This window comes from Vigna angularis, chromosome 2 (assembly GCF_016808095.1).
Source record: "Vigna angularis cultivar LongXiaoDou No.4 chromosome 2, ASM1680809v1, whole genome shotgun sequence".
Lineage (NCBI taxonomy): Eukaryota > Viridiplantae > Streptophyta > Magnoliopsida > Fabales > Fabaceae > Vigna > Vigna angularis.
The window spans coordinates 16518162-16540000 of NC_068971.1; the positions used below are offsets into that span (position 1 = coordinate 16518162).

Below are 21839 nucleotides of genomic sequence, written 5' to 3' on the forward strand. Positions count from 1 at the left end.
AATAATATACTAGTTTTCTTTAAAAAAATAATATAAGAGTTAAAAACTAATAATTTTATTCATTCGTCTTGTTTTATGCGAGGACCTCAAAAATAGATTTAAAAATGAAGCAAAAGGGTGTCTTAAGTTAATAGGACCAGACTTTAAAATGTCATTTCAAACATCTTGGCCCATTAGCTTATTATGTCTCTCTCTAAAACTCAATTTCAGATTTCCTCTGCCTTCTCTCTATCACAACTTTGTCTTCTCTCTTCCATTCATCCTCTTTGAACCAGTAGATTTCCAATCAGGTGGTGCCAAAACGTCCGCAGCGTAGCGAGCTTCGCAACAGACTGATTCGTTTTGGGTCCTAGGTTGGTAAGTCCCTACATGCAGCTTCTTCACTGTTCTTGAACGGAGACGTACATTCTTGTTGGTTGCATGTGCCTTTTTGCTTTTCCTTCTTCCATTTCTACTCCATTCTAGCTCTAAGAGTTGTTTATGTCACCAATGTGGTGTTCTGTAGGGTTTGTTGAGTTCTCACAACTCAAGGTTCGGTTGAAGGGTTCTTGTGAGCTGTTCAGTCAAGTTACTCTAAGGTAAGGGGAGCAAGGATACATTTTTATATTGATTGCATGTGATGTATGCTGAGTTTTGTACTGTTGTACTGTTGGTTTTGTGTTATGACTTGGAAAGATCTAGTTGCATGTGTTGAACTTTGGGACAGTGGAACTGGAGTGTGATGTTTTTATACTGTTTGGATGTATTTAATTGTTGTAATGACTATGTTGAAGTGCTTCTGGTGAGAGACCCGTTGTATCAGTGAATAAAATAGGAAACTTAGAGTTCTGGTAGTGTTTTGGGTCACTTGAGAGGAAGTGAGGTAGTGATTTTGGGAAGTAGGGGTTTTGGGCACAATTGGGTTGTTGGGACATCTTAGGCAAGTCATTTGTGACTTGTTAGGATCATGAAACTGGTTTAGAACATGCTAAAAATGGTAGAATTAGATTTGAGCCCCTAAGTTGAGGAAATTAGTGTTTTAAGAAGGAATTTGGGTCTTACTCACTTAATAATCACTATATGAATGAGTAAAATCAATTAGATAAGTTTAATTAGGTTTATATCACCCATTAGAGGTCTTAGAAGTTGGGGAAGATTATTGGAAATGGTAAGAGGGTGTGGGTGGGTATAATTTTGCAGAACTTGCATTCTACAGATTATGCAGTCCCGCTATGCGAATGGTCTCGTACAGCGAGACCCTATAGAGGGTGCTCACTGTCTGAGTCATTCGCTGTGCGAGCTGGTGCATTGTGCGAATGACTAGAGGGTGTTGCTCTTTGTTTGTGGATTCGCCTAGCGAATCCTGTCGCTATGCGACTGATGATGGTATGGAACAACTCCTATTTTAATTCGAACGACGAGTTTGGGCGCATAGCGAGTCTTTGGGAGGGGTGGTCTCTGTCTAGGCTCTCGCATAACGACCTGGGTGCGCTATGCGAGAGGTTGGAAGTCTGATGCATGCAGTGAGTTAATTCGCATAGCGAATTAAGTGAGTGTGTTATGCGAGGGACATGAGGTACAACACCTCAGCGAGTTAATTCGCCTTACGAGTGACGGTGCGCTGCTCGAATCCTTTGAGTCTAGTCTTCTCTTTTGCTCTCTTTTTGGTTGAATCAAGTGTGTGGAATGTTGGGAATGCATAGTATGATGTGGTAATGTGATTATATTGAAAGTATGCGAGTGTATGAAACATTGTTTGGTGATTGAAAGTATATGGTTTTAAAAGTATGGTTGATAGACGTAATTCCATGGATCTCAAAGGAAGGTTACATGGTGGTGCCTTGTATTATTGGACGTAATTTCATGATCTTCAAGGAGAAGATTCATGGTGGTGTCTTAGTGTTTAGAATGATTTGCATGGTAGCTCAGTCTTGGGGTTTATCCTGAAACTACAATGGTCAATCATTCTCAAGTAGAGAGGATTGAATCCTGTCGTGAGTAGTAGCAGGAGGTCCTAGTCTTGGGTGCTTCCAGTATGGCCCAAGGTGAGTGATAATGCACTAACCTCGTGAGTGTGGTAGGGTGAAACCCATTGGCAATGTCTTTGTAAAGTAGTAGAGGCCACCACGAGTGCATGACCCGCCATAGCTCGACAATCATTCTAAGTCCGGACGAGTCAAGTGTAAAGTGTAACAAGTGGTGTTGTATGGTTCATTAACTTTGAATTAAACTTGCATGTTGTATGCGATTGTTATAACATGATTTTTGTATATCTAGCTCACCCTTGCTTCTGTGTTTGTGTTTTGCTTGGGTATGCTTTTCTTTTACAATGATCATCCACTTGGATGTGAGCAGATGTGGATGAGGTGCCTCTGGAGCAGGCTTTGGAGGAAGATAATGCTACTGCTTAACTTGTTTATGAATTTCTTAATTAAGTTCTATCCTTTTGAAATACTCTAATGCGTTTAAAGTTTTAAATTATGGCACATTTTGGGATGACTATAACTTTAATACTTTACTTACAGTCTACTTCTAACTGTTCTCTTATATTAAAATGTGGACTTACTATATTATATGCTTCTATATAATCTGGGATGTTACATTTTCAAAATATGAAATGAAATAATATCTTTCATTTTATAATAATAAAATTTAAAAGCATTGAAATGTTGTTTTTATATGTTTCATTTCCATCTATCTCATTTGATTAGAGATTATATTTCAATTCACTTTATTTCAGTTTCTCTCTCCAATCTAAAGTTCAAACATATATTTTTAAAAGAACGGGTAAAAGTCTATGATCATTTTCGTATCATTTCGTGAAGGATGGGTACCAAAGACCAAATAACTGGGGACTTAAGACAAATGTTTTGCATTGTGAGGTCAACACAGGTCATGACATTAATTTATGAGTGGAAATTGTTTTTAACAATTAATGGACATATATCATCTTGAGGTAATGATGACCACATTTATATCCAATTTCATCACCATGGAACAAACTTTTCTATAACTCTTCATCAAAAAATGGATGGGCACAAAACGCCAAATAATTGGGAACCTAAGCAAATGTTTTGCATAGTGATGTCAACACAATATTGACATTAATTTATGAGTGGAAAAATTTTTCTTTAACAATTAATGGACATACAACTCATCTTCAGGCAATGATGATCACATTTATATCCAATTTCATCACCATGGAACAAACTTTTCTATAACTCTTCATAAAAAAAGAGGTGCCAAATAAGTGGGAACGTAACGCCAATGTTTTGCACAACGAGATTAACACAGGTCATGACATTAATTTATGAGTGTAAATTTTTTTTAACAATTAATGGACATACAACTCATCTTCAGCCAATGATGTCCACATTTATATCCAACTCCATTACCATAGAACAAATTTTCTGTACCTCTTCATCAAAAAATGGGCGAGCAGCAAAGGTCAAATAACTAGGAACCTAAGGCTAATGTTTTGCATAACGAGGTCAACACAGGTCATGACATTAATTTATGAGGGGAAATTTTTTTTTTAACAATTAATGGACATACAACTCATCTTCAAGCAATAATGACCACATTTATTTTCAACTTCATCATCATTGGACCAACTTTAACTATAACTCTTCATAAAAAAAAATGGTGGGCACCAAAGGCCAAATAACTAGGGACCTAAGGCTAATGTTTTACACAACGAGGTTAACAAAGGTCATGACATTAATTTGAGTGGAAAATTTTTTTCTTAACAATTAATGGACATACAACTCATCTTCAGGAAATGATGACCAAATTTATACCCAACTTCATCACCATGGAACCAACTTTTCTATAACTCTTGATTAAAAAAGTGGGTGGGAACCAAAGGCCAAATAATTGGAACCTAAGGCAAAAGTTTTGCACAGCAAGGTCAACACAAGTCATGACATTAATTTATGAGTGAAATTTGTTTTTTTAACAATTAATGGACAAACAAGTCATGTTCGCCAATGATGACCACATTTATATCCAACTCCATCACCATGGAATAAACTTTTCTATAACTCTTCAGAAAAAGTGGGTGGGCACCAAAGGCCAAATAACTAGGAACCTATGGCTAATGTTTTGCACAACAAGGTCAAAAAAGGTCACGTCATTAATTTTTGAGTGGAAATTTTTTTTCTTAACAATTAATGGACATACAACTCATCTTCAGGTAATGATAACCACATTTATGTCTAACTCAATCACCATGGAACAAACTTTTCTATAACTCTTCATAAAACAATGGTGGGCTCCAAAGGCCAAATAACTGGGAATCTGTGGTCAATGTTTTGCACAACGAGGTCAACACTGGTCATGACATTAATTTATGAGTGAAATTTTTTTTTTATCAATTAATGGACATACAAGTTATGTTCAACCAATGATGACCACATTTATATCCAATTCCATCACCATGGAACAAAATTTTCTATAACTCTTCATAAAAAAATGGGTAGGCACCAAAGGCCAAGTAACTGGAAACTTATGGCTAATGTTTTGCATAGTGAAGTCAACAGAGGTCATGACATTAATTTATGAGTGAAATTTTTTTTTTAACAAATAATGGACATAAAAGTCATCTTCAACCAATGATCACCACATTTTATATCCAATCCATCACCATGGAACCAACGTTTCTATATTCATTCATAAAAAAAATGGGTGGGCACCAAATACCAAATAATTGGGAACCTGATGTTAATGTTTTGTACATCGAGATCAACACAGATCATGACATTAATTTATAAGTGGAATTTTTTTTAACAATTAATGGACATACAACTCATCTTCAGCCAATGATGACCACATTTATATCCAACTCCATCACCATTGAACCAACTTTTCTATAACTCTTCAACAAAAAATAGGTGGACACCAAAGGCCAAATAACTGGGAACCTAAGTCTAATGTTTTGCACAATGACATCAACACACATAATGACATCCATAGTTGGTGGGGATTGCACTAAAATTGTCTAACACATAAAATGTTCATTCTTGTATTGAACCCTGTTATAATCAACATCCATATTTGGTGGAGACTACACCAAAAATAATACATCACCCACAACGACAACCCTGTTACAAATACAACACTATTATACACCAATGTGTAATACATTAAATGATAATTCTTATCTTCAAAACATAGGAACACATTCAAAGTAACACTAAAATCTAGGAAAGTACAACTTTATTATCAACAAATACAATGAATACATTTCTTTCAAGATTTCCAACAAAAATTATGTTCTTCAAAGGTAATCAATAGGTTATCAAAGAGTTCTAACAAAACCATAAATGACATTGCAACAACCATTATTCTACAACAACCCTAATTGTTGCAACACTTCATCCTTGCAGATATTGTCAATATTCAAAATCCAATCAAAACAAACTTCTCCGTAAACTATTGCAGCTTCTCCTGAAAACAATAAAATGCACACAAAATGAATAAAATGCTCAATCTTTTATTAAAGGTCCATAAGAATTTTTTCTTACTTACGCTTGCGTAATTAGGCGTTGTTTTCTCTTCGTATTTATCAACACCATCACACAACTCCATAAATTTCATAACAATAACTCCACAATCATACCTACATCAAACAAAGTTCAAAATATAAATAATGTCATACTACTTCAATCAAACAAATAAATATTATAATAAAAAAAACAGAGACTAAACTTATGTGTTGGGTTTGATTGGAGTGTGCACGTGTTGTACTTGGAAGGATGGTTTGTTTTCTTCATAACGATTTAACAACATTATTGAAAGATAAACAACCATAAACCAACATTATTGAAAGAAACTAATAAATTTTCAATACAACACATTTACTTACATTGTTTACACCTTATTGTTTAATGGAATTCATGACTGTCAAAGCAAACATTGTACAAAAGATATGTCAAAATAACCTAACAACAACCACACACCCAAAAAATTGTAACTTTGCACCCAAGACGCACAAAAACCAAGGAATAATCAACCAAAAGTTCAAATATTTTAAACAATTCAATATCACCGAACAAAAAAAAACAAAGGATAATGATAACGAACCACACAAACTTACAAATGGTGCTACTTCCTCTTCAATGGTGGTTTTTGGAGCACGTTGGTTCTTTGAAACGGCGGAACGAAGACAAATAAGATTCTGATGAACAGCTTCGAAACAATGATAGGAAAGACTCTAGTGAATGACAACGGTCCGGTGAATGGTGCAAAGTGAGTGAATGACAACTTCTGCAAATGGGAGACCTGTGGGTGGGAGGACGTTCTCTCGAGGCTTCTATCGCGCAATTGAGCTTCCAATTTTTGAAATTTCCAAAATGAAGCCCACCAAATGGAAACCCTTGTAATCCCCTCTCATTCCATTTCCACATGATTTTCAGTTTTTTAAAATCCTCTCCACTTAGACCAATTACAATACGACATCGACAAGTAGACAAAGTCAAAAGTTTGTTAAAAAATGGTGTTGAAATATCATTATCCTATATTTTATATCCAAAATGTAAATATTGTAATCATTATAAAGACCAAGTGTCCGTAACTTTGAGAGGCTTATATATTTAGTCTAGAGAAATATTGTCCTTATTATTAAACTTGGATAAGAGTTTAGTAGATAACATGTAAAAGCTTAGTGTAATTAGCTTGAAGGGACGTTATGCACTCAAAAATATAACTTACAACTTTATTCATTGTAAGTTAAAAATAACATTTGTTAAAATGAACAAATTATGCATTATTACAGAACATTCCTTATTTATATATAAAAAAAGGTTTATAGGAATTTATAAAATTATTAATTGAACTTAATGGATCCCTTACGAAAAGATTTTTAGAAGTATTTTTAATAGTTTTATTAGAAGTATCTAAGCCTTCACGATAACTGTAAGAGGATGGGGAACAATATCCATTACGGTTAAAGGGAATTTTGAGTGATTTACAACATTGTAAGCAAAACAGTGGAACATTTCCTTATTTATTTTCTTCTAATTATTTGAATAGTTTCATTATTAATAGAATTGAGCCGTGTTTCTTACAGTACTGTACACACTATTTATTAAATGCAATTAATATTGTTTTTGTTGAACAAACGTAGTTAAAATATAGCTTATAGCTATACTAGAGAGAAGAGAAAGTATACACAGCTACTTTCTAGCTTTCCACATAATCAACAACCAATTCAAAACGGAAATACACAATCTGAAAGCCGAACTAGAAAATCTATTATACAAAGGATGAAGTACAAGAACATGTATGAACATTAAAAAAAAAAAAAAACCCTGCTCGTACAATTTCTCTTTGGCAAGGGTTGTGTTACCTCAGTATTTTGTAGGAATCCGGTACTCTTCACACACGTAATAATACGCTTAATTACACAATGAGAGTGGAATGTGACAATCAAACAAAGGAATAATACATACAATGGCGACAGAAGCAGCAATGGCCAAAATTGAAGCTGTAGCACCCAACTAACGATTCCACCGCATCAAATTGTTCTACTCAGATGAAGATTAGTTTGCTCTATAGATTTTTCAACATCAAACAAAACTAGGCAAAAACACATCCAAATATAAAAACCACTTGAAGGGTTTGAAGCAAGGAACCTCCGATGGCTCACTCCAGAAAGTGCTTCACCAGAGGCTGTGCCATGCCCTCCCTTATGTAGATAATTGGAACCTCCCACTAGGTTTTTTTCTTCTCCATCCCTGGTATTTTCGTGTTAAAAAAAACTTTTAGTATCAGTAAAATATTAACAAACGTTTAAACAGTTGGAACTAACTTTGCAAAGGTAAACTTACAAACGCAGCGTAATACACAAAGGTCAATCCAGCTAAAGCAACAAACGCAATTTGGAACACATTGTACCTGTAATGGAATAACCAGTCAGTCAAACTCAATTAAATTGTATTATTACTACCACATTATAGCCATATTCAATGTTCACAAACTCTTATCTAAATTCAAAATATATAGTAGGTCAAAATTGGAACAATAAGCGCATAGTGTACTCTAGATTGACAAGTTAGCAGAAAGAAGTAACCATTTTTTGCCCCACGCGAAGGCAGGCAAGTAGAGGCAGAAGAAATTCAGATTGACTCACTTGTATAAATATTTAATTCCTCGAAGAGACTCCAAAGTGTGGCCAAAGATTTCCTGGGCTGCAGTTGCTTGAGCATAGTAGGCAAAGGCTGTGGAGCAGAACTGGATCACACTACAAGGTAAAATAATACAACTTTCAGCGAGGGTGTACAGCATGCCATGATCATGACAGCATATAACAAGTGCCTTAAACTTTACATGCAACACTACTTGTGCAACTCTTCTTACATTATGTAAGAGAAAAACAAAAAAAATATCATAAACTTTATGACACTCAGGTAGAGAAGCTAGAAGCTTTAACTTCAATACACATACCACCCCATTAGGAATGTACAGCAGAGACTATACTTACCTAATGGAAGAAAGAAGAATAAGGCCCACATTAAACAGAAAAGAGTTCATAAGAGTTGCTCCCCACCTGCCAGATATAAGATCATATTGTCAGATACAAATAGGGATGCCAAACTACCAAAATGGAGAATGAAATATAAATCTATAGCACTTAAATTACTTCATGGGATGTATAGTAATAAAAACTAGTCTCAGTCCAAGCACCATGGCACCAGTAATCACAGCAAGGAGAAGGTAGAAGCAGAAAAATGCAAATGCAGCAGTGCCGAGAAGACCTGATGAAATAACAAATTACATATATCATCTAGATTAACTGAATAAATATTATAATGTATTTATTCTAGTATACATAATAACTAAAAGAAAGAAAATAATCAGACGTTTCCAACGTACCCCATACATCGTCTAGCTTGATGAAAACTTGATTCAGGAAAGGAGAAAGTGGTGGATCAATTAATAGATAGATAATAATATGAATGATCCACACAACGGAAACAATCAACCTGTTAACAGTTTTCAAATAGATAAGAAACATAACACTTGTTAAAATTGTTCAACAGTTCAGAAGGATCATACTGCAACCACACAGTTTATAGCTTACCCTAAAATTCCAAAAACAAGTTTTGCCAGATAACCAAGAATCGTTAGTGCCCATGTTGTCTCAGCCTATATTCATGCAGGCTTGGTCAGAGGGAAAAAATTACACATTGATTATACCTGAAAATTAAAAAAAAAAAATAGAAATTTGATCATGGACCTTTTCCCCTTGAGGATACATCTCTTCAAGAAGCTTTACGTCTTCTTCTAATTGAAAAACCTCCTGCAGAATTATGTGAGATTTATACGTAAATCACTTTAATTTCACAAAATGCTTCAACAACTGTAAAGTATATGGTGCCAGCATCAAATTTCATATGGAAAGCCCAAGCTAACAATTGTCTCCACAAAAATACTTAAAGAATAAAGTAAATAAAACTGATAAATGATCAATATTTGTTTACCTTCTCGACTGCCTTCACATTTTTACGAAACTTTCTACCCTTTGAACCACCCTTTTCTTCCTGACGGAGAGCCTCGGCTGCTTTCTTTAAATCTTTTGCTTTTTTACCTAGTTCAGTGGCTTCCTGCAGTAACCAAACCAACAACACCATGAATATAGTATAGCATATCAGGTAAACAAAAAAAAAAGCTAACGAATTACATTTTTTTCAGTAACAATATACAGCACCTTGATATACTGTGAGCGAGTGATAACAGCCTTTGGACGCCGAATAAATGAAAATATAAGTCCTAATGGAAGACATGCAATACCAACACCGCCAAATATCTGGATTGAATAGAGAACAGTGGTCAAATATCATGAATATACTTAAGATTGAAACTGTAAAATAATTCTAGAGGGCTTATTGATCCCTCTCACAATCTTCTATTTATAAGAATAAATTGATACACAAATACATGATAAATAGGGTAACCCTAGACACAATATAATCATGATAAATAGGGTAATCCTAGACATAATATAATCATGATAAATAGGGTAACCCTTGACACACTATAATGATGATAAAATAGGATAAATATCCTAACACTCCCCCTCAAGCTGGAGCATACAAATTGTATGTACCAAGCTTGGAACAAATAAACTCAATCCGAGGACCCCTTAATGACTTGGTCAATACATCTGCGAGTTGATCGTTTGACCCAATAAACTCAGTACATATTTCTTTGGTCAACAACTTTTCACGAACAAAATGACAATCAATTTCTATATGTTTAGTCCTCTCGTGAAACACTGGATTTGATGCAATGTGGAGAGCAGCTTGATTGTCGCAATACATCTTCATAGTATGGATGTCACAAAATTTAACCTCTTGAAGGAATTGTTTCACCCATATAAGTTCACATGTTAGTGATGCCATTGCCCTATACTCGGCTTCCGCGGTTGATCGAGCTACTACATTTTGTTTCTTACTTTTCCATGAAATAATGTTTCCTCCCAGAAAAACACAATATCCTGTTGTAGACCGTCTATCAATAGGTGAACCTGCCCAATCTGCATCACAATACCCAGAGACATGAATGCTTCCTTTATCTTCATATAACAATCCTTGCCCGGGAGCCTTCTTTACATATCTTAGAATGCGAATGAGAGCATTCCAATGGTCAATACATGGAGCCTGCATGAACTGACTAACCACTCCAACTGCAAAGGATAGATCTGGCCTTGTAATAGTGAGATAAATCAGTTTGCCAACCAGCCTCCTATACCTCTCTGGATCAGAGAATAATTCACCTTCTTCTGTCCTTAATTTCTGGTTTGGGTCCATGGGACTGTCTACCGGTCTACAATCAATCATGCATGTTTCTTGTAATATATCAAGAGCATACTTCCTTTGGGAGATTACAACTCCATCTTTTGATTGCGCTACTTCAATGCCTAAGAAATATTTGAGACTTCCAAGATCCTTGGTTTGAAAATGTCTACACAAGTACTCTTTTAGTTGAGATATTCCAACAGCATCATTTCCTGTAATGACAATATCATCAACATATACTATTAAGTAAACACATTTCCCGAGAGAAGAATGACAATAAAAAACTGAATGGTCTGCTTCACTGCGTTTTAGCCCAAATTTTTGAACAATGGAGCTAAACTTTCCAAACCAAGCACGTGGGGATTGCTTGAGGCCATATAGAGATCGATGCAATTTGCATACCATACCAGACTCCCCCTGAGCAACAAACCCTGGAGGTTGCTCCATATAAACTTCTTCCTCAAGATCACCATGTAGGAAGGCATTCTTGATATCCAATTGATGAAGTGGCCAGTGACGAATGGCTGCCATGGCAAAGAAGAGACGAATAGTAGTCATCTTGGCTACAGGAGAGAAAGTGTCACAATAATCAAGACCATAAACCTGAGTGTAACCTTTTGCAACAAGCCGAGCTTTGAGCCGATCAATTTCACCATCAGGGCCAACTTTAACTGCATACACCCATCGACAACCAACCGCCTTTTTTCCTGGGGGAAGGGGCACCAGCTCCCAAGTATTACTGTGGTCAAGAGCCTGCATTTCTGCAATCATAGCTTGTCGCCATCCAGGATGATCAAGTGCTTCTTTCACATTCTTGGGTATAACAACAGAGGACACTGAGGATAAAAGAGAAAAATAGGAGGGCGACAATCGATGATAGCTTAGAAAATTATAAATGGGATGAGGGTTCCGAGTGGAACGAGTACCTTTTCTGAGGGCAATAGGCCATGCTGAATCATTTGCACCAGGAGGCGTGGGAGGAGGTGACGAGGGAGAAGAATCTGAAGTAGGAGATTCACCATTGTCTTGGGGAGGTGGACTATCCATTGGGGCCCTGTGTGGGATGATCTCAGTATGTGGAGAAACAGGTGTAGAAGGATTGTGATCATGACTGGGAATGACAGAGACAGTGGAGCTATTTGACTCAACCATTGGAATAGGAAGGACCTGCTGGAGGATAGAAACATCCTGAACAGATGGAGAGAAGTAAGGAGTCTGTTCAAAGAATGTGACATTGGCAGACATGTAATACTTCTTAGTTTCAGGAGAGTAACACCGATATCCTTTTTGAAGTCGAGAATAGCCTAAGAAGACACATTTGAGAGCGCGAGCGGAGAGTTTGTCTAGACCTGGAGACATGTCATGAACAAAACATACACAGCCAAACACTCGGGGAGATGTATGAAAGAGAGGATCATTAGGAAACAAAATGGAGAAAGGGACTTTATTATCAAGAGAGGAGGAGGGCATCCTATTAATAAGATAACATGCAGTTAAGATGGCATCCCCCCAGTGATGGACAGGAATATGGGCACCAAGCAAAAGGGTACGAGCAGTTTCAACCAAGTGTCTATTTTTTCGTTCTGCTATACCATTTTGCTGTGGTGTATGAGGACAAGTAGACTGATGTAAGATACCATGGGAACTCAAGATGGTAGAAAAGGAGGATGAAAAATACTCTTTGGCATTATCACTTCTTAATATTTTGATTACTTGACCAAATTGATTCTTGATTTCATTCAAAAAGGATGTAAAGATAGCTAACAATTCAGAACGATTTTTCATAAGATAAACCCAAGTACATCTTGAATATTCATCAATAAAGGTAACAAAATATCTATAACCAAAGGAGGAGATACGACTAGGTCCCCATATATCAGAATGGATGATGGAAAAACTAGAATTACATATTGATTGAGACCTTTTAGGAAAGGAAGATCTAACATGTTTTCCTAATTGACATGACTCACATTCTAAGGTTTGGAGACCACTAAGTTCAGGACACATCTTTTTTAATTTGGACAAATGAGGATGGCCAAGTCGATCATGTAGCACTTTAGGATTAAGAGCAGCAACACAAGACACCCTTGGACGAGATCCAAAATGGTATAATCCGCCAGCTTCATATCCTTCTCCAATCTGTCTCCCCGAACCACGCTCCTGTATAACAAAAGATTTATGATCAAAGGTTATTGAACAATTTAACATTTTAGTCAACTGGCTTAAGGAAATTAAATTAAAAGGACAATTAGGGACAAAAAGGACTGAGTTGAGATTGAGGGAGGGAGACAAAGAAACATGACCGACTCCTTTGGAAGAAGTTTTAGATCCATTTGCAAGGGTTATGAAATGAGGTTTTTCTCGAAAGGAAATAGATGAGAACAAAGAGGTATTACCAGAAATGTGATCAGAAGCACCTGAGTCAATTACCCATGAATTTTGACATTCCATAGATTGAGAAACGCAGGCTGTTGATGTATTGGGAGATTGAGATGGTTGTGCCAAGCGGTTAGACTTTAACCTTAAATACTCTTGATATTCATCCTCAGAAAACATAGAAGTAGAGGTTTCAGTTTTCAAAGTGGAAGTTTCAGTCTTCGAAATATTGGCGGTTTTGGAAGGGAAACCATGTAAGGAGTAGCAATTCTCTTGAGTATGACCCATCCTTTTACAATATGTGCATTGAGTACGTCCCCGACCTCCTCGTCCTCCTCCTCTAGTGCCACGTCCTCCTCTTCCTCGTGTGGCAACCATGACAGATGGTTCCACTAGTTCATGCGCTTCTTGAGTTTGAGATACCGGGACACGCAGAAGGCGAGTGGTCAATGTTTCCATAGAGGGGACCTCATGACTAGTTAGAAGTTGATCTCTGAGATGATCAAAATCGGGATGTAGGGCACGAAGGATCAACACCATGTAGAATTTGTCTAGTTTCTTTTTTATATCCTCTAATGGATCTACTTCCAAAAACATCCTAAGTTCTTCGACAGCAGATTGGGCTTCAGTCATGAAGGACACCATATCATGGTCTGCCATTTTAAGAGATGCAAGTTTATTCGTAGTGTCATAGAGACGTTGAATATCGTTGGCATAAATGCTTTGGGCTTTCTTCCAAAAGGAGTGACAAGTTTTGAAAGCCCTCAAAGATACAAAAAGTTTGGGTTCCACTGATTGCCATAACAGGGCACACAACTGGAAATCTGCTTGTTTCCACTGATCAGCTTTTTCAGTAGGCACATGGCTTCCATCTCGCTCAAGGTGGTCATAATGCCCTTGGCCAAGGAACCACATTTCAACGGCAGCAGACCATGATAGATAATTTTTTCCATTTAGCTTCTCGGAGGTAATTGATGGACTTCTAGAGAAGGAAAGAGTACTGCCAGACGCCATTTCTGAAGAAGACGAATAGTACTAAGGAAGAACAAGAAAACCCTAAGGGTTTAGACGAAGGAAACTTTGACAGTGATGGACGACGGTGGCCGGCAATGGCGGGCGGTGGCCGGACGGTGCCCGGAGACGGTGGCCGGAGACGGTGGCCGGACGATGGCCGGCGACGGCCGACGGTGGCCGACGGTTGACGGTGGCCGGCGGTTGACGGTGGCCGGCGGCGGGCAGCGGCGGGCGACAAAGAACTGTGGCGCCGGACAAATATATATTACGAGACAGAAACCAGAGCGGGATCGACCCGCTCTGATACCAACTTAAGATTGAAACTGTAAAATAATTCTAGAGGGCTTGATTGATCCCTCTCACAATCTTCTATTTATAAGAATAAATTGATACACAAATACATGATAAATAGGGTAACCCTAGACACAATATAATCATGATAAATAGGATAATCCTAGACATAATATAATCATGATAAATAGGGTAACCCTTGACACACTATAATGATGATAAAATAGGATAAATATCCTAACAAATATGAAAACCACTATTTATAGAAGGCGTATTTAAATAAATCCACTGTTAGGTTTCTGGGTATATCAAACCTATCTCACTCCCTCTCAAATGCTCAACAGTAAGACACCAAAGGAAAGAATAGAACTTTTGTATTAACCCAAAAGAACAAATGTACATGTATGGTAAACTAATTGAGAGCCTAACCTCCCTCCACAGGCCAAAGTCCTGTCTTTACACAAAGAATACAAAAACTCCCTTTTAACAATGAATAGAACTCTATTTATACAAGACCTTCCTTCCCGCCTTTCCTAACTGCTAAAACAGTTAGGATATTGACTTTGTATTAACTCTTCCTTCTCTCTTAAACCCATGATATCCTATTACTTTATATCCTATCATTACACCCTGTTGCAGAACACCCTTGTCCTCAAGGTTGGAATCATGAAACTTGATTTCTTGGCTCCTCTTCATCATCGTGTTATTATATGAAGGAAACCCACTGACTACTGCCCTCCAATTCAGGTCTGGAGGCTTGGGTGGTGGCAAATCCTCCTCCAATGACTTCCATTCTTCCTGGATTCTATTAGCTTCCAACATTCTAGTCACATCTTTTCCAGAATCATAAGTCCTGAGAAACTGGTCTTCGATGTCTTTCAATGCTTCAAACAACTCTCTACCTTCTACAGGTGTATCAAGAATTGCAAGCCCCCCTTTTTGTTTTCTGGCCCACCTCTTCACAAAATCCATCCTTCTCTCCCAGGCATTGATTCTTCTATCCACCCTTCCCTCCAATGCCTTCATTTTTCATTCCATCACGCATCTCTCCCAATGATCCAGAACTCCTCTCCTAAGGATATCTGGTAGTCCTCTCCCGTTTGGATCTGGCAGTCCTCTCACGTTCAGATCTGGCGGTCCTCTCCCGTTTGGTTCCTTCCGTCGTCTCACGTTCGGTTCCGGCCGTCCTCTCACGTTCGAATCTGGCAGTCCTCTCCCTTTCGATTCCGGTAGTCCTCTCCTGTTAGGTTCCGGTAGTCCTCTCCCGTTCGGTTCTGGCGGTCCTCTCCCGTTCGGATCCGGTAGTCCTCTCTCATTCAAATCCGGCAGTCCTCTCATGTTCGGTTCCGACAGTCCTCTCACGTTCGAATCCGGCGGTCCTCTCCCGTTCAGATCCAGCAGTCCTCTCTCGTTCGGATCCAACTGTCCTTTTCTGTTCGGTTCCGGCAGTCCTCTCATGTTCGGATCCGGCAGTCCTCTCCCGTTCGGATCCGGCAGTCCTCTTTTGTTCGGATCTGGCAGTCCTTTCCCGTTCGGATCCGGCAATCCTCTTCTTTTCGGATTTGGCAGTCCTCTCCTGTTTGGATCTTGGATGTATTCTTCCGCAGTCACTGACTGCTTAATGGCCGCCAACCTTTCAAAGATTGTACCCCTATTCCTTCCTCCAAATCGCACCACCATAGCTTCCTTCAATCCTTCCCAAGAAGGATTCTTGGCTTTAGCCTTCCAGGCCCAAACCCAATACCTAGCACTTCCCTCCATGCTAATGTATGCCAGGCGCACTTTTTCTTCCTCTATCACCCCTTGGGTCTCAAAAACTTTCTTCGCCCTAGCAATCCACCCCATAGGATCAAACCCTTCGAAAGTGGGTAGGTCTACCCTTTTTACCCAATTAGGTTGGGCGTCTCCTCAGTCTTAATCCAGTTCCTCCTCTGTGCTCTCTCTTCTCCTTCTCTAATTCTCGTTAACAGAATGTTGATCTTCATCTACAAACCCTGGACTGCCTTCCAATCTTTTTTCCTGGTTCCACACCCTTCCTCCAATAACTCGCAAGAGTTCTCTGGTTTCCTGCCACATTTCTTGCATATTTCTTCTCCATTCTGCCATGCTCATTTTTGGTTTTGTCCTGCTCATTTTCTGTTCGCGGGTCCTTCTCTCCAAGGAATTGTCTCATTTTCTTGATCACTTCTTGATCCGCAAGCTTTGATTCGGCCGTCATCTCCTAAGAAATCCGGCAGTGCTCCCTTGATGATCTGGCAGGTCGGACCAATTGTTAGGTTTCTGGCACTCCCTCTCAAACACTCAATAGTAAGACACCAAAGGAAAGAATAGAACTTCTGTATTAACCCAAAAGAACAAATGTACATGTATGGTAAACTAATCAAGAGCCTGACCTCCCTCCACAGACCAAAGTCTTGTCTTTACACAAAGAATACAAAAACTCCCTTTTAACAATAAATAGAACTCTATTTATACAAGACCTCCCTTCCCGCCTTTCCTAACTGCTAAAACAGTTAGGATATTGACTCTGTATTAACTCTTCCTTCTCTCCTAAACCCATTATATCCTATTACTTTATATCCTATCATCCACAAATCCATTAAGAGAAAGTTTCTTTCTTCTGTTCAGTACTTTTTTTATATTTTTAGGGTGTTAAGAAAATCTCAATTTCGAAAGAGAATAGAGTAATACCATATTATAATTCATTCACTCTCACACTGAAAAATCTATAACCACAAGAGTAGTCCTTTATCCAATACAATAATTTTGGCCAAACAAGCCTAAAAATCTAGCCAAATATTTAGCATGAATTTTAAAAGAAAAGTTAAATTTAATGAAGATTGAGCTTACAGCAAAAAGCACGGATCCAACAATAGTAGCGAGTGCAACAACATATTCTGGGAAGGTACTACGCATGGTCCATGTTTTCTCTGACGAAGGACTGGCAGAGTAAGCTGAGCACTGGTTTAAGGACAATGTCGAGGGAAATGCAGTATGAGCAACAGAAAAAATATTACCACTGAAAACATCAAAACCAGCTAAAAAACAGAAACTGGTACAGAAAAAGACCTGATGGACACCATTTCCAATACATTGTTCATTACTATTGAATGTCCATGTGCTAGGAAATGCAGTTGTCGATGAAGAGAGGTGCCTAACAGTAAAGTCCACCTTACCAACCAGCCCTAATAGATCAATCATCGAAGAGAAGCATAAGCAAACAGTTTAAATCTCAGATTAAACCACATCAAATTTAAAACATTAACTCAAGATTTAAGATGGGTTTATGTAGTATATCTTTATTAAATTGAATTTGAAATGACAAATAAAGATGACTATCCTTCTTGAAACAGCAATGAGCAAATTCTTAATCATGAATTTAACTTTTTAAGGAAGATTATGAATTATGCAATACTTTTTACACCTATAAATATAATTTTAAACATTCCAATTGTTTATTTTGTGTAAAATGATTTCCGTTTCTTAGTCCTACACCAAATGGACAACATTGTCAAGGAAATGAAACCAGTTTAATGGGTTGAAATTTGCAGTAGCTTTCTTCTTTTGGCACCAAGTCCGTGACTCGTTCCTGCCTGTCCCATCTAATAATGTGAACCATAATGCCTTGACACAATTTCATTCGTATAAACTTTTATTACACTCTTCTTGCTTGCAGTGCAGCATGAATTATTCTTGCCGGAACGACCCACCCCAATCTCAGTTCTCCCTTTTGTTATCAGTAATCCACAACAAACCCCTCCCTTTTATTTAATCCATATCTCTTAAAAATTACTTATTACTTATTACGTATAGAGCCCAAAGCTTTGCCAAGCAGCACATCCTTAGTTCCAATAAAAACCCTGCAAATGATGCAGATTAAATTTCACCTCTCTCTACTTCTATTCACCCACCAATATCTTTAACCACACAAAAATCTCTCCAAGGTAAGTTGTTATACAAGAAAACAGCCTTCAAAAAAATCCCACCCACTATCGAACCTCGCAAACGCACTAAGATCCTTACTTCCCATAACATGGATAATCCAAGAGTCCTCCCCGCCTGTCATCCAACGCCAAGAAGGACAGCAACCACATGCACAATAACACGAAATTCTCCTTTCATTTTCATTTGAAGAAACCGCACAACCACATATCCATAAAAAAAAACACCCAACCCATAACCCCTATACACGCAATTCCCCAATCCCATTTCTAATATTCTTAGTCCTTGACAAAACACATTCAACTAAAACGCAAAGCACTACTCAGTCCTACGATACACGACTAAGTAATAAGAGGTATGAGTCACATAACATAACGCGACTCAAAGTGTTTACAGCATCATCACATTAATCATTCATACCGTATAAAATACCCAGAACGAGGGCGCACACTATAGCCGTGGTGACCATCCACATTAACGCACTCTTAATCCTCTTCCCCATAGTCCTGCACACAAAGCAAAAAACACCCGACACAACATTTCATTCAAATCCACGAAACACTTAATTAACAACAATTCAAATTTAAAACCGAACAAAGAAAAAACTAAAAAGAAGTACTTGTCAAGGTCGCCCTCGTAGTAGAACATGGCGAATGGGATGACGAAGAAGACGAGGATAGCGTCGACGATGTAAACGGCGAGCCAGAGGTCCTTCATGGGGAGGGTGAGGTTGCACGCCCCGTTGTAGATCGCGTGGCGGCAGGCATGGCGGTTAGCCACGTCGGCGGGGAGCATGAGGATGGAGATGGCAGCGATAGAGAGGCCTAAAACGACGACGAATTTGGGGAAGTAGGCCTGGTTGGCATCGTCAGGATGCTGGTAGTTGACCAAGAGGTACACGTTGACGAGGAACACGATCACGCAGACCACCACCGCCACGATCACCAGGGCGAGGTTGAAATCGCCCATCGTCGCTACGGCGAAATCAGAGGAATCAGTAATTGGGAACCAGGGTTAGGGTTGATCGGATCTCGTTTAGAAACAGACAGAGAGAAAGCAGAGAGGAATTTGGTTTCGTTCCGGTGGTGGTTTGCTACGGTTAGCGGTGGTAATTTTTATGTGAGGGATGGAATTACTGTTATGTCCTAGTGCCGTTGTTGACAATGGGTTATGGGAGAACTGTTCGGGGTATATTTGTAATTTCAAGTGGGGGTATTTCGGTGTTGTAAGCGAAATTCAAACCAGGCTGTACTCCAAGTCATAACAGGAGGCGAAAGGTTGGAAATTGGGATAGTGAGGTGGAGTTTCGTAATGGGCTCAATGGGCCCAATTTGTTTATCAGGGCTCAAGAAAACTTTTCAACTGATTCACCTTTCACCTCCAAACATTTCATTATGGATCTTCAATTTTCTAAAATGTCTCTAATTAATAACTAGTTTAAAAGTTAAAATTTTTTATTATTGAAAATTTCTGTGCACACCAGAGACTCTACCTCCATTTTCTTCCAATCACCTAACATGCATTCCTACACCTCTGTATTCCTTCATCCATGAACCCCTGCATCCTTGCACCGCACCCCATTTTATTTTTATAAAGAAAACATACACCCATGCACCTTTGAACTGCAGCTCTTTGATAATATTTTTGCTCTTGAACTTTTTACTTTAAAAATATTTGAGAGGGATTGTTCGATTGCAGTTTGGAATGGTGCATCTACGAAGCTTGACTTGTTTTGTGATGACGAACTTAGGGTGTTTCGTGTTAGCTCATTCTTTTTTGTGTTCTTACTAAAGAGGAAGGTTAGTATTTTTTTTTAATCTGTCTGTATAGTTAGACTTGTTGGTTACATTAATATTAATGGAGAAACATTTTATTTTCGTTAATCTGTTTGCATGCATGAAATGAAAAACCGAAACTGAACTTATCAGCTGTGGAGAGCCCATGCAGGCAGACTCGGATGTATGTATTTGATTTACGAAACTTCAGATTTAGATATATGATAGAAGACTTACATTATATTCATATTTTGTATGTTTACATTATATACATCTTATATTAGTTTAAATTTCTTTTAATACTTCTTATATTATTTTAATTTTTTTTTAATTTTATTTATAGGTTTATAATATATTATATAATTTCTAATTAATATAAATTAATTTTTATGAATGTATTAAAATTAATAAAACTAATTTTGAATAAAAAAAAACTTAAAATGATCGTAAGAATCCGAATGTACCAAAATCGGATGTGGATATCCAATGATGACCATTTCAGATGTGGAAATCCAATAAATGTTTAATATTTTATATAAAAAATTTAATTATATTACTTACTTAATTATTTTATTAGTTTCTAATTATTTTTAGAATTACGTATGATTTTGTATGGTTTATAAGGTAATTATATAATTTTTAATTAATATAAATTAATTTCTATGAATTTATTAAAATTAATAAAACTGATTTTGAAAAAAATAAACTTAATATCCTATCGGATATGAAAATTCGAATGTCTAAGAATCGAATGTGAGATTCGATGATGACAATTTCGGATATCAATATCCAATGTTTAATATGTTATATTTAATTAATTTATAATTATTTTTAAAATTATGTATGATTTTGTATTAGTTTATAATGAAATTATATATTTTTTAATTGATATAAATTATTTTCTATGAATTTATTAAAATTAGTAAAACTAATTTAGATTAAAAAAGAAATTTATATGTTACTATCGCATATGAAAATGTGATTATATATATATATACATGACATCTTCTTGTTAATTTGTGAAAGCACTTTTTTCAGTTGGTACATTTTAGTAATGAGTATCGGATTTTAGACAAAAGATCCCTCATATATTATGGATTCTAAGTTTTAAGATCAAAGGTATTTGAATAAATTTCATTCTCAAAATTAAAAAAAAAAATCAAGAAACCCGCAAACCCTTACTCACCTTCCTCGTTCCTTTCAATCTTTTCTCTTTCATCTCTCTCACTCCAACATTTTCTCTATCATCCCTACTATAGTCCCAACTGGAAAAAAAATCAGAAACACTCGCTTAACCTTAATCCACCTTCCTCAATTATCCAATTTGTTTCTAAAATTTAAAAACGAAATTTAATAATAATTAAAAGGGAAAATATATAACACAGTCCTTCAATCAAAAATCAACATCATTCATTATTTTGTTATTAAAATGGAAAATAAATGAACGAATAGAGCAAGAGTAACAAATTGGAGGATTGCGGGTTGTTGTGTGTGTGTGAGAGAGAGAACGAAGATGAGAGAGAAACAAATTGGATAAGTGAGGAAGGTGGATTAGGGTTAGGACAAGTGTTTCTGATTTTTTCAATTGGGGCTACAGTAGCAATGACCGAAAAAAGGTTGCAGTGAGAGAGATGAAAGAGAAAGGGTTGAGAGGAATGACGAG

The 21839-nt window shown here is 37.3% G+C and overlaps 1 protein-coding gene across 1 annotated transcript; it reads right to left on the minus strand.

The window, feature by feature from the left end:
* Positions 1-7210: 7210 nt before the first annotated feature.
* Positions 7211-19680, minus strand: LOC108329388 (LIMR family protein At5g01460). Its single transcript, XM_017563565.2, has 14 exons — positions 19021-19680; positions 18822-18907; positions 17529-17644; positions 17310-17420; positions 9689-9787; positions 9462-9584; positions 9218-9280; positions 9062-9126; positions 8854-8963; positions 8621-8735; positions 8462-8527; positions 8111-8221; positions 7809-7875; positions 7211-7715 (listed from the first exon to the last, which is right to left on the minus strand). The coding sequence occupies exons 1-14, from the start codon at positions 19368-19370 to the stop codon at positions 7668-7670; spliced, it is 1530 nt and encodes a 509-aa protein (XP_017419054.1). The 5' UTR covers positions 19371-19680; the 3' UTR covers positions 7211-7667.
* Positions 19681-21839: the final 2159 nt, after the last annotated feature.

What these genes read in the sequence shown, in the direction of transcription:
- LOC108329388 (XM_017563565.2), bottom strand. Translation starts at nt 19,370, where the DNA reads ATGGGCGATTTCAACCTCGCCCTGGTGATCGTGGCGGTGGTGGTCTGC. An exon ending in TTGGAAATGGTGTCCATCAG is followed by an intron (nt 17,421 to 17,528) that starts GTCTTTTTCTGT and finishes TCCTTAAACCAG; the next exon opens with TGCTCAGCTTACTCTGCCAG. An exon ending in CTCGCTCACAGTATATCAAG is followed by an intron (nt 9,585 to 9,688) that starts GTGCTGTATATT and finishes TGGTTACTGCAG; the next exon opens with GAAGCCACTGAACTAGGTAA.